The sequence below is a fragment of the Sparus aurata genome, chromosome 15 (assembly GCF_900880675.1).
Source record: "Sparus aurata chromosome 15, fSpaAur1.1, whole genome shotgun sequence".
In the NCBI taxonomy this organism is placed as follows: Eukaryota; Metazoa; Chordata; class Actinopteri; order Spariformes; family Sparidae; genus Sparus; species Sparus aurata.
The window spans coordinates 2,477,415-2,494,008 of record NC_044201.1 but is presented as its reverse complement, the minus strand read 5'-3'; the positions used below and the strand labels follow the sequence as shown (position 1 = coordinate 2,494,008).

General features: G+C 39.4%; 1 protein-coding gene across 1 annotated transcript in view; it reads right to left on the bottom strand.

Annotated features, from left to right (window-relative positions):
* The window catches only part of slc18a2 (solute carrier family 18 member 2), a 131,231-nt gene extending 121,122 nt beyond the window's left edge, over positions 1 to 10,109 (bottom strand). The window contains exons 1-2 of the mRNA XM_030441746.1: positions 10,067 to 10,109; positions 9,768 to 9,955 (exon numbers count right to left, since the gene is read on the bottom strand). Coding sequence (XP_030297606.1) covers positions 9,768 to 9,900 — 133 coding nt within the window. The 5' untranslated portion in view covers positions 9,901 to 9,955; positions 10,067 to 10,109. The remainder of the gene's footprint in view (positions 1 to 9,767; positions 9,956 to 10,066) is intronic.
* Between the last annotated feature and the right edge of the window lie 6,485 nt (positions 10,110 to 16,594).

Genomic DNA, 16,594 nt, shown 5'->3' with positions numbered 1-16,594 from the left:
TATGAATGCCGTTCCTGCGATTAAGAAGATATAAGATTCCAACTTATATGTTTCAGAATTACAGGCAAATAGTGATGATATTAGAGTCTTCCTTAGCAGTTTAAGTCTTCCTACTGTAACACAAGAACAACGTGACTTTTTAGATGAAAATCGGATTATTGGCCGGAGCATGTCATACCACGGTACGATAGGTGGCGCTGTACCCATTTCAACTAGTGGTAACAGAGCCACCTCCGGCTGACCTCTTTACGTCACCAGCAACAACGAACTCTGCCTCAGCACTCGAGAAAGATGGCGTACGAAGAGCAAGACAAAGCTATATCTTTGTACATTTCGTATATGGTGTACATGATAATTACACACACCAGATGCACAATGGTGCTCTTTCTTGCGGTTATTTCGGAGGAAAGACGCCGTCGCCGTCCTTCTACTTCCGGCTCACAGCCCCGGGAAAGAAATCTCGCGCCTGCGCAGAACGCAAAATCCGATCCGATCTGATGGACCCTATACATGCACGAGTAATGCGACTATCAATCAAATAATCTAGGTGTTTTAATTCGACTATGAGAAATCCGATCTGGTCCGATTTTAGTCAGACTAAGGTGTATACATGCAGTAATTTGGTTTTCTTCAGTGTCATGTAAACACACTGATTGTTCCAGAGAGGCAGTTTCTCATGGCCTAACAATGGCATCAAATACCTGGGTGTTACTATTCCGCTGGAATTAGCCGACTTAGCAAAGGTTAATACAGAACTTCATTTGAAACAATTTGAGAAGGATATTGATAGATGGGCCCCACTTTATTTGTCACTGTTTAGGAAAGCCAATGACGTGTATACCTAAGTTTAATTATATTCTCCTGGCCTTCCAAGTTACAATTCCACTCAAATATTTTAAAAGATTTGACAAGCTTTGCAACAAATTCCTCTGGAACTGCAATGCCCCAGGCTTAATTTATATAAACTACAAAGGCCAGACGACCAGCGTGGGCTGGGTATTCACAATCTATTACTATATTATTATGCATTTGGTCTCAGCCATCTCACCCACTGGTGCCTGCCCCCAGAGCGAGCTCCACCCTGGTACTCCATTAAAAGCACACTCTGTGACGCACTCCCTCCCCTCCACTTTATCACAGCAGATTGTCAGATGAAGCACCCATGCTATACTTGCAAACATGCAATTGATCTGGAAAATAATTTCAATTGAGCTTAAATCTAACCCGCACCTGAATTTATCAGCAAGTATCTGGCTTAACCCTAGGTTAAACATAGATAAGAAACTGTTTCTTTGGAAGCACTGGGTACATAGGGGTATTTTGGTACTGGGGGATTTATATGACAAAGGCATAATGAAATCATTCACAGCACTGAAGCAACATTTTGGTCTCCATCAGCAGCAGTTTTGGAGATAATTCAAATTAGACACCTCTTAACTCAAGCATTTGGCTCCACTTCATCTGCCCCACCATTTTCTATTGTTTATTTTCTTTTATCCAGTCTGTGTCAGTGGTGTTAGATTTGTTTTCCTCTCTAACTGTATAGTTTTGTATCCTATTCTATTCTTTGTGTCTTGTCTGTTTTCTTATAGCCTTATGTTGATGGCTATCTGATATGTTGTCTTTTCTCTTGTTTCAAAACAATAAAAAATGAGTGATTATAAAAAAAAACATCACACAGGGTGATGCAAAATCTTTAAACTTAAATGTAAATCAGTATAAAACATAGAACAAATATGCAACGGCAAACGAACAGCCTGTCATATACCGTAATAATGGAGCTGCTATGAGCAGCAAACAGCCAATCATTTAAGAGACAAGTCCCACGTGTGCCTCCCTGGCTCAATTAAACAGTCTATCAATCTCTAGGTATTACGAGTGACATGCAGAGAGACAATCATTCCACAGGTGTGTAGTTCACCATGTGACTGAAAACAAAAGTCAGAGTGATCCCACTAACTCACGCAGGGAATATTTGTTAATGTTTGCTTTTCTTGTGACAAGAAGCAGTGGCTTACAAGTTTTAGTTTTCACTGGGAATCACACAACCTCTTTGGCTGCTGCTCCAATCTTCTGCTGCTCCTTTCTTTGTCACTCATCCTCCAGAGCTGCTCATCGCTACCAGAGTATCTCTGGGCTTGTTAGGTAAGGTCCCTAACCTGGACTTTGGCACCACCACCAGAGCCATCTCAGAGAGCCTTAGGTTACAACTTGGCACTTATGGGAGTAGAAATTCAATGATGTAGCCAGGAGCCAGACCACGGAGAGCTTCAATAGTCAGCAACAGCATCTTAAAATCAATTAGCTAAGACCAAAGTGATGTGATCCTATTTCCTTGAACCAATAACAAATCTGGCTGCTGCATTCTGAACCAGGTTCAGGCAGTGTAGTGAGGTCTGACTGATACTAGAGTGAAGGATATTGCAGTACTCTAGCTGGATAGACATAAGGGCAAAGACAACTTTGTTCAGATTTTCACTTGATTCTCTTATTTTTTATCAGATGCAAAAAGCAGGATTGAACAACACTCTTCTCCTGGTCATTGAAACAGTTGTAAAAAAAGATGCGAACACGTGAGACTGGATGTTATGGCCACAGATAGCATGACCAAGACAGTCATGTAGACTAAAAAAATAAAGGACCAAGGATGGATCCTTGTGGAACAGCACACATAAGATGAGTTGATGAGGTAGAGGCATTACCAACAACAACACAGATGGTTCTATTAGAGAGGTAAGAAAACAGCAGTTGAGTAAGTCAGATTTAGTAAGAGAAGGACTGAGGCAGCATTCATTATCATCAGTAAGTCATTTGTGAGGCTGTTGGAAGGAGCTGTAAGGAAATTAGTTTTTCTAAAATGTGGGATAAAACTGATCATTTTGAGATGAGTCTGTAGTTTGAGGCAAGACGGGGATCAAAATTGGATGTCTTTAGAAGGGGCTGGATTAATGCATGTTTAAAGGAATGGAGAGGAATTTTGTGACCAACTCTTTCAGGTACTTCCTTTAGAAGAGATGTGGAAATGGTGTCTAACAGGGTTGAGTATAATTTCATCTGGGATATGGTTTTGGTAAGAGATAATAGAGAAGTGGGTTCAAACTGATTAAGTAAATGTGGGATGTTTGTTGAAATTGAAATGTTAAGGGGAGTTAGTGGGATCTGTTGCCTGCAGTTCTCTATTTTGCTGTCACACTGCGGTAAGGGATGTCTTGTCCTGGGTTTTTTGTCTTGTGAATTTCATGTTTTATTTTGAAAAATAACTCTCTTCTCGTTTCAGGTCACTTGCCCTTCCTCATGTGTCACCGGTCTGATGTCTCCCCTGATCCCTGATTGTTTCCACCTATTTCCCATTACCCTCATGTGTCTTATAGTCCACGTCTCCCTTTGTCCTGTGCCAGAGTATTTCATTCAGTCGTGTACCTACAGCCTATGATCACATTCCTTGCCTAATACCACGCCAAGTGTCCTCACGTTTGTAATTCTTTTTCATTGTTTTCCTCTGAAGAAGAGTGACTTTTGTTGTAATATTTGTCAGCTCTGTTAGAAGCTAGTTTTTGTTTGATAGCCTTTTTCTTTGCCTCCCTTGGGAGTGATTTTCTGTTTATTCCCTTTTGGTTTGAGGTTTTCCCTCGTGTTTTGTTTTGAGTGTTGTTTTCATTGTTGTCTGTCATTTTCAGAAGAGTTAGAGATTTTCATAGCCGGATTGTTTGTCAGTCTATCTTAAGAGAAAATAAGTGATTTCAGAATAAAAGCCTGTCTGAACTGTTCTCAATCTGCATCTGAGTCCTCCTTTTAGTCCAGGCCTGACATTTGCTCACAATGAGTTGGGAAGAAAGTCTTCAACATTTTCAGGGAATTGTTCTATATTAAGAATATGATGAGGGGACGAAACAGGATTAATCACTTTAAACAGGGTCCTTGAGATGTTAGTGTTTTTGGAGATGATATTAGAAAAAATATTTCAATTTTGCATTTTTTCATGGCCTGCTGTTATATCCCCAAGAGTTCCTTTAAGCAAATGAGTGAAGCATGGGATTTATTTGCTTTCCTTTTACGTTCTGCTCTCCTGCATTGTCTTCTTTTTCCTCTTTATGATCTAGTATGTTCGTTGAGCCATGGCTATGTTCATGTTATCGAAGTGACTTCATACTTGCCGTTTGGGACAAGAATGTGTTGAGTCAAATAGGCAGTTGTTTGGCCTGAAGGACAGAAATGAGGAATGAAGAATTTTCTGTTTACATTAACAGCCATATATGACTGAGAATTGCTAAAATTAATGCTACAGACAGTTTGTTACAGTCTGTAAATAATTTCATTTATTTTCCCTGCCCCACTTGGAAAGTATTGCTTTGACATACAGCAATTAAATTAATGTATGCGTAACAGCAATCCTTTTGATTTTGAGGTCCACTATTTTTCTGATCAGGCATCTGACAATGGGTCTATTATCATAAAAGAGCAGTGATATTTAGTGATGTTAGAGAGTGATAGAGTTAATGTTGTATAGAATATTGCAATATAATTCACACAAGTTTGTAATAATAATTATTTGGATAAATTAAAGGTAATGTTAAGTATTAAAATAATAATCTTGTATTTATACTTAAATAAGGAATTTCATTAAGACTGATTGCAAGAAGAATTGTTAGATTATTTGATCAAAAATATTTGTTAGGTGCAGCCCTTGATAATGTAGAGCATTTCTCATCAACACTGGTTACACCTTCAGCCAATCCAAGTTTAAATGTTCATAAGCAGTGTCAACTACACAGTACTTTCGATGAACGGTTCTTGATAAAGCTGCAGGCATCATACCTGTTTTCAAAACAACCTTTGTTTAAACATTGCACAGGTGCCCCATCCCACCGCTCAACAACAACAACAGACTTCTCTATCAATATGAAAAACATTTTCCTGGGTAGATAAAGGAATAACACATCTACACCATATTATTACAGACAGTTCCTTCACAAATGTTCCATAGCTTGTTCATAGAAGTTCAGCAATGCACAGTTTCTGAAATATATGCTATTTAAATGAATCAAATTACAAATTACACAAAATGGATGGTTGACTGAGACAGATACTAACATTGTTCACAGAGCACAACCCACACTTACATATATGTCACATGACACTGTTCACCAATTAAACATTTCTTGATCCAAGTGACAAATAATTTATCTCACATTCTGAAGTGCCATGTCCTTTTCTTCCTCAGGCCGCATCTTAGGCAACCTTTCAGGATCATAACTACCCAAAACCTCTCCCTCTACCAGTATTCTCCTCATAGCTCTAATCATCGCTAAAAAGACTATTTTCTTAAACAAGAAATCCAGAAACAACCTCAACATCATACAGTGGAAGAATCTTGTCTGTCTCCAATAAAACGTGGTCCAGAGTCATCAACAAATTAACCTCTGTATTTTCCTGATTTCCATACCACAAAGCAGTGTTGTATGAATAAAACACATTTAGTAAACACTACACAATTCTATTTCTATGTAATTTCTCACTTTTCATTTATCATTCTGTCTATTCAATCTGGTCTGATTTTAATTGAATGATAACGTTGATGATGATGGTAGACACCAATCAACAACAACATTAAAGCCACTGACAGGTTATGTGAGTAACAGTGATCATCTTGATACAATTCAATGCTCTACTGGCAAACCTCGCGACCTGACATTCATGCTGATGCCACTTGATGCCACCTATCCAAACACTATTATGGACCAAGTACATCCCTTCATGACAACGGCACTCCTTGATGGCAGTCCCCCCGTCCCCCAGCAGGACATTGCACCAATACACCACAAAAACTGCTCTGGAACGGCTTGAGGAACAAACAAGAGCCAAAGGGCCTCGAAATTCCCAACCCCCTACATACAGGACGCTAAGGATCGACTACAAATGATCTAATTAGGGCCTTAGCACTGACCAGTGCGAGGACCTATTGAAATTGCTAGGATTATTCACTATTATTAGGGCCCGAGCACTAACAATGTGAAGGCCCTATTGAATCTGTTTGCATTATTTTTCTTTTTATTCCCTCCCTGTCATCGCAGTTTTGGGCAGCTTGACGATACCCCAAAAGTCACCAAACTCGGAATATACGTCACATCTGGTGAAAATGTTCTGATCCATTTCCATACCTCGTACTTTCAAAAACTTCTTTACAGATTTAACACCACAGACTTCACATTCAGTCAGTATCATCCTCAGACCTTGAACAAGAAAAGTTATCAAAAGCTTTCGCCTCCGTCATACCTGGTGGGCGTGGTGGTGAAGTCCATTTCCATGCATCGCCATAAAATAGGAAGTCCTTTAAACTTCAGCATACAATTTCCCATCTACACCAAATTGCTAACACATGTTGAGGGTGTTACCCTGAATATGTCTGTGCATCAATAATGTGTCATGTCCATAGCACCACCCACTAGACACAAAAAATTTAAGAAATGTTCAAGCTCAAACTGTAAACAATGGCCTGTGGAGAGCAGACAACAACAGAGCGAAAAATGCCCCACCATTGCCCACATCAAAGAGAAGAAATAAGAAGACTGATGATGAAAAGCAGTGTAAAAAGAAAGAAATGGACTGAGCCAGAGAGAAAGAAAGGATAAATATTGGAGCGTCATTTCAGAGGTGGAGGGAGCTGCGGGATTTGTAAGGACTCAAGAGCGACACAGAGTTAGCAGCTTTTCTGCTGGACCCCTGCTTGATGATGATGCTGTTTCATTCTATGTTTTAACCACAAGGCTATGGTGGTGGTGGTTACAGCGCAAAAGCGCATATCGCAAATCATATGTTGCAGTCAAGCTATGTAGCTTGTTGGTAAATCTAGCTTGTTAGCTTGTATGCAAACTCCAGTGTTAAGCATTGTCTTTATGGCTATTGTTTTCTTCCAACATAGCCACAAACCCATACAAACAGCAGGTCATACATTACCATATAGCGCTTTCATAATGGTACCACTCCCTTTTCCGTTCTTTTTCTGAGCATTAAATCATATATTTATTTTGATATATATCTTCTTTTTTTTTTAAGTTACTCCATTTTGAGGCAGTGGTGTATAGCCTCTGTCTTGGCTGCCTCAGCAACAGCCCCTTAGGGAAGGTTGCTAGAACCAATGGGTAATAGAATCATGAGGAGGGGAACACACAGACACACACACACACACACACACACACAGACACACACACACACAAATGGAGCTGGCTCTCGACCAGCAGGTGGGGGAGCTGGTTCCGTAAGGTTCTGTAGGTCCTGCATGAGCTGGCACCCTCCCAGTGGGTCAGAGTGCAGATCTTAGCAGACAGCACCTAGATGGATCGTAAGTGAACAACAGGCCCAACACTCTCAATCTCTACGTAGCCCAAGCAGCCCCTGATACCTATAATGTGCTCAAGACAACTATGTATTTTCTAAAAATATTTATTCACACTATTTCTCTCTTCCTCTTACGCTTCACCTTCATATTTAATTATTCCCGTCTTTCTCTGCCTTCTCATTTATTTACTAAATTATTTATTTTTCTTTCTTTCTCTTGATACCACCTTTTACAATGTTATTCTTCTAGCCTCACTGAATCCGATTTATTTGTTCCCCCTCACTGCTCCAGAAGTACACATATATCTATGCATTCATAACAATGATCTCACAAACACCCACAGACATATGGACAAACACACACAGACACACACTTGCCCTAGCTTTACAGATTCTCTTTTGTACTATCATTATGACTTGTTTTGCTGTTGTCTGTTTATTTCCATTTCACGGTTTAGTCAGGTAATGTTGAACATTTGTCATGTGTCACCTCCAGAATGTCTTTGTTCATGCGCTAATTAAAAAAACAAAAACAAATAAGCAATTCCAGAGAACAACAATTGCCCCGTTCTGAACGGGCACATTTTGAATGGGCACTGCAAATTAAATTTGCCACAAGACTGCAGCGTTTCAGTCAAATGTATCCTGAGTCACAAGCAAATATGTGATAGGCCATCCCCACAAACACCTATCACTTAGCTTTATAGATTTTGGTTAATACTAGCCCCCAGGGCAAATCTGCGAAATTCTTTCCACTCGTTTTTTGAGGTACTCATTTTTGATATTTGAGGATCCCCAATGGATCAGGTTTTAAATATTTCAGTAGGCCTCTTCCCAATATAGCCTGAAGATATGAACCCATATTTATGATGATTAGACAAATGATAAATGAGTTAAGTCAATTTTTCTGTTAAGTTCCAATGCTTGTTAAGTTGTTTGGTTTATTGTGGACAGGCTTTTTATTAATCTGTCTAATTTACAATAGAATTCTGTAAAACAGTGCCGCCTCACTGGATACAGATTTTTGCATTTGTACGATCAAAATTCAAAAGTTGTGTTTTTTAAAAAGATTCAACATTGTGGAAATCAAATCTAGTCCAACTTTTATGGTCCAAGAAGCTTTTTAAAGAGCATATGGAGCTAAACTGGGTCCAAATTCAAGTCAATCAAAATTGCATTTTTGGAGGGCCTTAATAACAGGCCCCCCAAAAAACCTGGTCAACTGGGTTCATGTTTCTTGGGAAGCATCTGCACATCATTTTGAGCTAATTGCCAAAATTCCCTGTGTCATTCCATATGATGGCAATTTGAGCCAAGACATAAGACAAATAACAATAATGATAATAATGATAATAATAATAATGATACTACTACTACTAATAATAATAATAATAATGATAATAATGATAATAATGAACTGGTACAAACACAACAGGGTTCCTCCCCTGTGGCGCTTGAACCATAACACTAAGCATACTTTCTCTAAGTCACTCCCTCTCTCTAAATATACTTTACAAACTATTAATGGGCTTAGTTTTATAGTGTAAGAAGAGTTCATGACCTAGACCAGGATCAACAGTGTTTCGTCTTAGTGTGTTATTAAGCTCGCCTCCTCACAAAGGATAAGCAGTTACAGATGATAGAAGGATGGATGAAGATCTTGAATTCATCCACTAATCTAAAATATCTACATAAAATATAACACATATATTAGGTCAAGAATAACAGTGATTAATATCATTTGGACTTCTCCTGGATACATTGCCAATATTTCAAATTCCATATGAGTGGACATTAATCTATGGATAATTTCAATATGTTGAAGTATGTATTGAATTAGGGGTTTTTCATCCCCTTAAAACCTGCCCTGGTAAACGTATATATATATACGTAATATATATATACATATGTATATATATATATCTTGTATTGATTACAAGATTACAATCAATGAATTAATGTATCCGTTAACAAACAGGAGGAAAACCTATTCAGAACAGATCAAGCTTTCTTTTGATAATTTCACTTGTGAAAAAAATTCACACCCTAAATGAAAACCATAATCCCGACCCCAATAACCCGACACTTGCACTATGTTCACCAGGGGGACCCCATCATTTTATTTTGCCCGTTTACTAAATGTGGCTGACATTTACGCTCAGCCTGGCTCCGCAGAGGACTGGAGTCCACAGAGAGCGCCACAGCGCGTCCTGCTGACCGGGGCAACAGGCTGAGCTGCAGCCCGCTGTCGTTCCCAGGTAGCCGCCTCGTATTTGACATCTTGGGAAGACAACTGGCTGGACTCAGAGACAACTGGACATGTTGCATTTTAGACAGACACTGTGATCGCGACTGCCTGTTGCGTTAGTGAAATAAAGAAAAACAAAGAAGTTTGCAGATGTGTAGAGTGAGACAAGCAGGCGTGCACCTACCGACTACAGTCAGCAGCATGTTGTCCAGGAGCAGGGCGACGAAAACAATGAAGAGAATCAGTTTCCTCGACTGTCTCTCTTCTCTGAGCCATTTTAACAAACTAAACTGCCGAAGCTCATCTAACCTCCCCATGGTATTGGTCCCGAGCAGGGCAAGACAATACAAGAGAGACGGGTGACAAGTCCTCCTGCAGAGACACAAGTGGCAGTGCAGGGTCAGTAACTTTCTATAAGAATCAGCTGATATGTTAAAAATGACAAAGTGCTTAGAGAGTGTAAAACAAGTGTGGACGTCTTACCTTGGCTGTGCGAGGGCCGGCAGCAGCAGCAGCAGCAGCAGCAGTGATGGGAGGAGGAGACGCGCTCCCTACTCATTGGACCCGCTGCTGACGTCATTCAACCTTTAGGCTGCGTGTAGGCTCAATCTGGTCAGACCGACCGTCAACCATTCCAACCATATTTCCTGGAGTACAGCACAGTAATGACTAATAAACCTTCAAAAGTAAAAGCAATTGTGACCTAAACATTTTAATAACACAAACATCGTTTTGTTATTGTTGTGTGTATCTGAACACATTTCAGTTGTCACAAAGATTCTCAGTGAGAACCGTACAATGACTTGCATGTCTGTGTACCGATACCGATGGGCGTTGATACAGCATGCTGAAAAAACACAAACTTCCAGGCTGATCAAACAATGCTGCCTGGTTAGAAATGATCAGACCAGTTCTGCTATCCGTGTATGAAAGGTAAATGTTAGATGTGTAGAACACCATTTGGAGTAGTCTGTAGACTAGAAAAGCACAATATAAATCCTACACCCATAACAGATCTACAATATTTAATAAATGGAACAATTAAACCAGTTTTGTTATACAGTACTGAAATACCACTTTAATCTTCAGCTACTCAATTTATGGTGGGGTAAACTCAACCACTGGCTCAATTTACCCAACAGCCTTTGGTCCACTTTGACCACATAGCTCATGGTCACCATTTTGAAAAAAAGAATGGCTTACAGTCCTTTTATTTTCTTTTTTTGCTAAATCTGTGTATTTTAGCAATTTGGGCTTATCTTAAACAGAATGATTCAAGTGGCTTATGAGTACCAGTTAACACCCTGTCATTATTTTACCTGACGTGCCAAAAATTTGAAAAAGTTTTTCTGTGTAAACAAATGCTTCTGCCACGTGTTTCTTTCCATCCCAGCTAGATAAATGATGGGTGCTTCTTGAATGTATGGTGACACACATTTCAACAGTTTTTCTTGAAGCTGCAGGGACCGAAGAAATAAACACTCTCCATACAACATGCATTTAAACAGCACATATATATATATATATATATATATATTATATATATATATGTATATGTATATATATATGTATATGTATATCTATATATATATAATATATCTCTATATGTTATATCTATATCTATCTCTAGTATCTCTATATATTCTATCTCTATCTCTCTCTCTCTCTCTCTCTTTCTGTCTATTCTCTCTCTCTCTCTCTCACCTGTCTGTCTCTCTCTCTCTCTCTCTCTCTCTCTCTCTCTCCCCTGTCTGTCTCTCTCTCTCTCTCTCTCTCTCTCTCTCTCTGTCTCTCTCTCTATATTAGTAGTATAAATGTATATATATATACTTCATAGCAACATTATTCATTTTGGAAAGTTTTTCAAAAATACGCCCCAAACATTATTTTAAGGTTAAGACATGGTGGCCATCTTAGAAAAAAAGGCAGGCATTCTGATTTCTGCAAGGCTAATGGATTTGGTCAAAAGAACCATCCCTCAATGAATTTCTGTTCCTTTTGGTACTTCTTTCCATGCCTAAAAGATTTTCCAATAATGCAATTAGCTGCACAGCAGCTTAATGTTAATGTCTTCTCCTACACATCTACAAGGTCACAAACACATACAGAGAAATGGTTTTGAAAAAAAGAAGCTGAAAACTGAATTCTGTTTCCACTGATAGCTGCCTCTCTAATAATCATTAAAGCAGAGTGGGTGCAGGTTGTGACCCCACATATGTAGGCTTATATTACTCTCTGAATAGCAGGTTTGTGTTGGAATACAATAATATACACTTCCTGCTGCCTCAAGTGTTCTGACCACAACTTTTTACACTCGTCATTGCTTCTATTAGCGACAGTAACATCTTGCTCACTCAAATATGCGCTGAGATCCTGGAATGTCGGTTAAAATGAAATTAAACAAGACATAAAGTTTAATTATATGCAGGTATAAAGTTGAATATATCCTACATTGTAATGTAAAGCCATGCACGTGTCTATGCTAAGTATGGTAAGTCAAATTTTGGAATTTGACCTGTAAGATTTGATTATGAAAATCTGACTGTTTATGTTTCATGCTCCATCTGACCCAGGTTTACTGACACTGCCACAGTCAGTCCAAGTACAAAATGAACATTGTATTTAAGTAGTTTTACTCCAACATTCACTCTCTTGAAATAGAAAGGATGAGTTCTGCCCTCCTAAATCATTTATCTAGGGGAATATAGAAGGTTAGATCTATATGTAATAACCTAATAAGTGCTGTTCAACATGAATTGTGATTGATTTAATACAGAGCAAAGTAATATAGTGAATAAAATAACATTATTTTAATATATTCTGTACAATCCCTTACCCCCCCATTCTGTGTTCACTGTCAGGACTGATTATGTCCTTTTGTTTCTTCGCTTTAGCAGAGACACAAAGATGTCTGAAGCACTGAAGTCACACAAAATAGTTGCGCTATAATGCGTTGCAAAGGTTTAATTACACCAATGGTGACATCTGCTGTTCAAGCTGTGCTATCGCATTTGTGTTGAAGGATTAAGATATTGACTGTGATATAACCGCAAATTAGAATATAATAATGATATTTGGTCTAGTAAACGTTTGGATTATAACCCTACAGCCCTGCTTTTAGAGAACATGTTGGGACAAGCACATGATGTATGTACAAAAGCACTGATACATCAGATGGAATTTCTGAATCACTTTGCAGATTCAAATCTCTTTTAGTTAAACCTTGAGTCAAGGTCCATCATCTTTGCGGTTTATTCAGTTTTTTTTGACTGTGTTGAGCTCAGTTTGGGTTAAACTGTAATATTCCATCCTTATACAACTAGATCTACAGAAGCCACAAGACATATTGCATCATGATTAATTTAATAGTTTGTGATGTTTGTAAACTTTATTTTAACAAGAAAGAAATGTGCTTTACATCATTAAATATCCACAGAGTGTGGCTTAACTTACTGCTATAAATGATTAGCTTGTTTATTGACGATGGCAATCCAAGTTAGTATAGGGTAATCACACATGTTTTACTATCCCTCCAGCAGTCAGAATTGAGGCTCCAAACACATCTCTTGAGGACATAAAAGGAGATTTGGTGACAAACGGCAAGATGGGTTTGTTGCAGGACGCGATATCCAGAATCTGATAACTGTTATTTATCTGGCTAAGGCCTCATTTAGACCAAATCACTCGCCGTGGTGAGTAGCTGCAGGGTTTTGCCACGGTTTGGGAGTGTCACTCCATAGCCCATTTTTATGACTTCATTTGAACTTTTTGAACCCACCGAGCCAGAAGGTGGTGTTAATGCATGTTATGTCCAAGGCTATTCTCTGTATTTTTCAGGTGATCATAAACTCCTCCCCATTATTCCCTCCCGATCTCTGGCACCTGCTGGGAAGCCTTTAAGAGATGCGGGTAGCTCCACCCACTCTCTCTCTCACACTGCAGCTTGGGCCTGCTGCAACGCCACCAGCCTCCACCTTTTGATCTTTGTTATCTATGGTTTGTTTTTTTGTGCGATAAATGTTACTTTGGCTGCATTTGATTGTTGTTTGAATCCTGTGTTGCTTCTCAAGAGCCAGGGTCGTAACATATTGGGGGCTCGTCCGTCGTTTTTTTTTGCTTTCTCCTAGACTGAGTAATACTGTGAGTGGTGTGCTGTGTAGCATTGTGGCTGTGGGCTGCTGTGTTTGTCCTCTTGGTGAGTATGCAGTGAGTATAGTGTCTGAGTGTTGTTGGAGTTTCAGTGATCTCCCTGGTTAGGTAGGGAGTGTGCCAGCAGGACTGAGTAATCGGTTCCTCCATCGGTTCACTCATTTGTTTTTTTGCCTTTCTTATTTCTGAGGTAATCCTGGGTGGAGACATGTTCTCTGGTGGGGGTAAGCGTTAAGGTTCGCAGCCATCTGGCTGTGGTTCACTCAGTTTTGGATTTTAAAGGTGCCTCAAGCCCAGCATGACTCAGAAGATATTTAGGGTTGAGTGTAGGTTAGGCAGGTACCAGCTGGGCTTACTTTTGATTGTCAGTACACTCAGGGGCTTGCTTGCTGTACTTACTGGGAGGGTTTAAGTTTGGGGTGTTAGAGATGGTGCTCTGTTTGGTACTATTGTGGTGATTGTATCCTTTCCCCTAACTTGTGTTATGCAGTCTGTTGTTCTGTCAGGTTGTGGTGTGTGTAACTTGACTTTGTGTAGACTAGTTTACCCCGTGATTGTTGCCTGAGGTTTTTGATTACTAGCAGGTGCCATTCTATTAATGGTATTTTTTTGAGTAATATTCGGTGCTACATTAGTAGCTTGATGGGTTATTTCTAGGCCTACATATTTGTGACTATGGCTTTGGTGGCCATTAGAGAGAGCATTTGTGATTTGGCTGCTTTTGTATGGGACACTTGGTAGTGCTGTGTGCACTAACACTAACCCTTTTCGGTGCAGTTAACCAGTTTTGTAAATGTGTGGAAGTTGTCCAGTATGGCAATGCTTGACAACTTCTTTAGTGCACCTTCAGAGGAACTGCTTGAGCAGTTTACTAAAGATCAGCTCCTAAAACTCACCAGCTAGAGAGCATTAAAGAGGCTCCTGAGGCCATGTTGACTGAGAAAGGTGTGTTTAAAGTCTGTGCCTTCATCAGCTTCTCAAGGAGGTTTCTCAAAACCTCAAACATGTATTGCTTTTGGGTTGAGGCTTAAGGAATTGGCTTTACAAGAATTGCAACTACAAGATAAGTGAGAGGAGCGGTTACTAAAAGAAAGGCAAATGCACTTAAAGCATGAGCGTTTCCTTAAAGAGCTGGAACTTAAACATGCTGCTTTGTTGCGTTGCTCTCATGTTGAGTTGTCTGCATTTGATGCAGCTAGAAACATTCGATTGGTTCCTCCCTTCGAAGAGAAGGATGTTAAAGTATTTCCCACATTTTGAAGTGTGGCTACACTTTCAAAATGGCCTGAGCATAGGTGGACATTGCATTTACAGAGTGCTTTGGTGGGGAAAGCACGGGAGGCTTACTTTGCTTCAAGCAGAAAAGTGGGAAAAGTGCAGATTATCAGACGATTAAAGGGGCTATTCTGAGAGCCTATGAACTTGTTCCTAAAGCTTTCCGCCAACGCTTTAGGTGTCTCAATAAAGTGGACAGACAAATTTATGTTGACTTTGCAAAAGAAAGAGGCTCTCTTTACTAGGTGGTGCAAGTCTCAGAAGGCTGAAACAAAAGATGATCTCACACAATTGATCTTGCTGGAAGAGTTTAAAAACGGTCTGCCTGATGTCATCTGCACATAAATGAGCAATAAGCATCCACCCTCGATAAAGCTGCTGTTCTGGCAGATGAGTTTATTTTGACCCATAAGATGGCCATTTTCAGGGCCATAACATGCACCTTAAAGCAGTATGAGCACGATGAAATTGTTAACATTGACGCATGTGGCCTGTCACCTGTCTGTGTTGTTCTGTTTCAACGTTGAATGTCATGTTTAGATTGTGATTTAGCAATAATCAGGCATTAGCTTCTAGTTGCTGACAGAATAATGTAAGGATGCTAGTTTGCTAGCTTGATACTTGGAGGAAGAGAGGAATTTGATGTGGTAAAAAAAGCACCAGCCTCCCCCCAAAATATCAAGTCCAAGCCAATTCAAACTATGATGGTGCACCAAAATCTTAACCTATAAAACCTATAAACCTCAAAGAAATATGAACAAGGCCTGTAGTATGGAGTTAAAAAATGGGTGAAACATCTGCCCATTTCACTGTTTAATACAGACCATACATACTATCTGCAATTTTAGCTAACAGTGTAAAATCCATTGTAGCAGTTATAATTGACACAGAGTGTGAGGCTGCTACTAGTAGATAAAATCAGGCAAGCAATGTAAAATGTAAATGATTATGCTCAAAGGCATAACGAAGACCTTCTGTTAGACTTAGACGACTTTATTGATCCTTTTGGGAGGTTCCCTCCAGGAAATTGAAGCTCCACATCACACACAGCACTGTTACACACATATACAGTAAAATAGATATAAGTAAATAAAACACTGGCACTGTCCAGAATGCCCCGCAGTCTGTTTAGGGTTCTCCTCTCTGCCACTGTCACCAGAGGGTACAGCTGCAAGCAATTTATAGTGATCCATGAGTAAAAACAAATGGTTCACTATCAAGAAGATTTACAATGCAAAGAGGAAGCAGACAGACAAGATCCTCTATCCCCCATTTATTTGCTGTTTACATTAAAAGGCTAGTGGTAGGAATGAGATAAAATGCCAAAATAAAAGGAACACAATTGGGAAAAGATATGCATAAATTATCTCATATTTAGATGATATAATTGTAGTAATTTACATCAGCAGAGAAATTAGTACATACATTTCAGGGCCAAGTGACCAGGAGGATGACAACGATGAGGAGAGTCAGCCAGGGCCGATGAGAAAGAGGAGGAGCTAACAGCACAACCAATGTAAACTGTATTCATACTGCAATATTACTGTTGCTCCTCAGCTTCAAATTACCACTATTAATATATAGCAA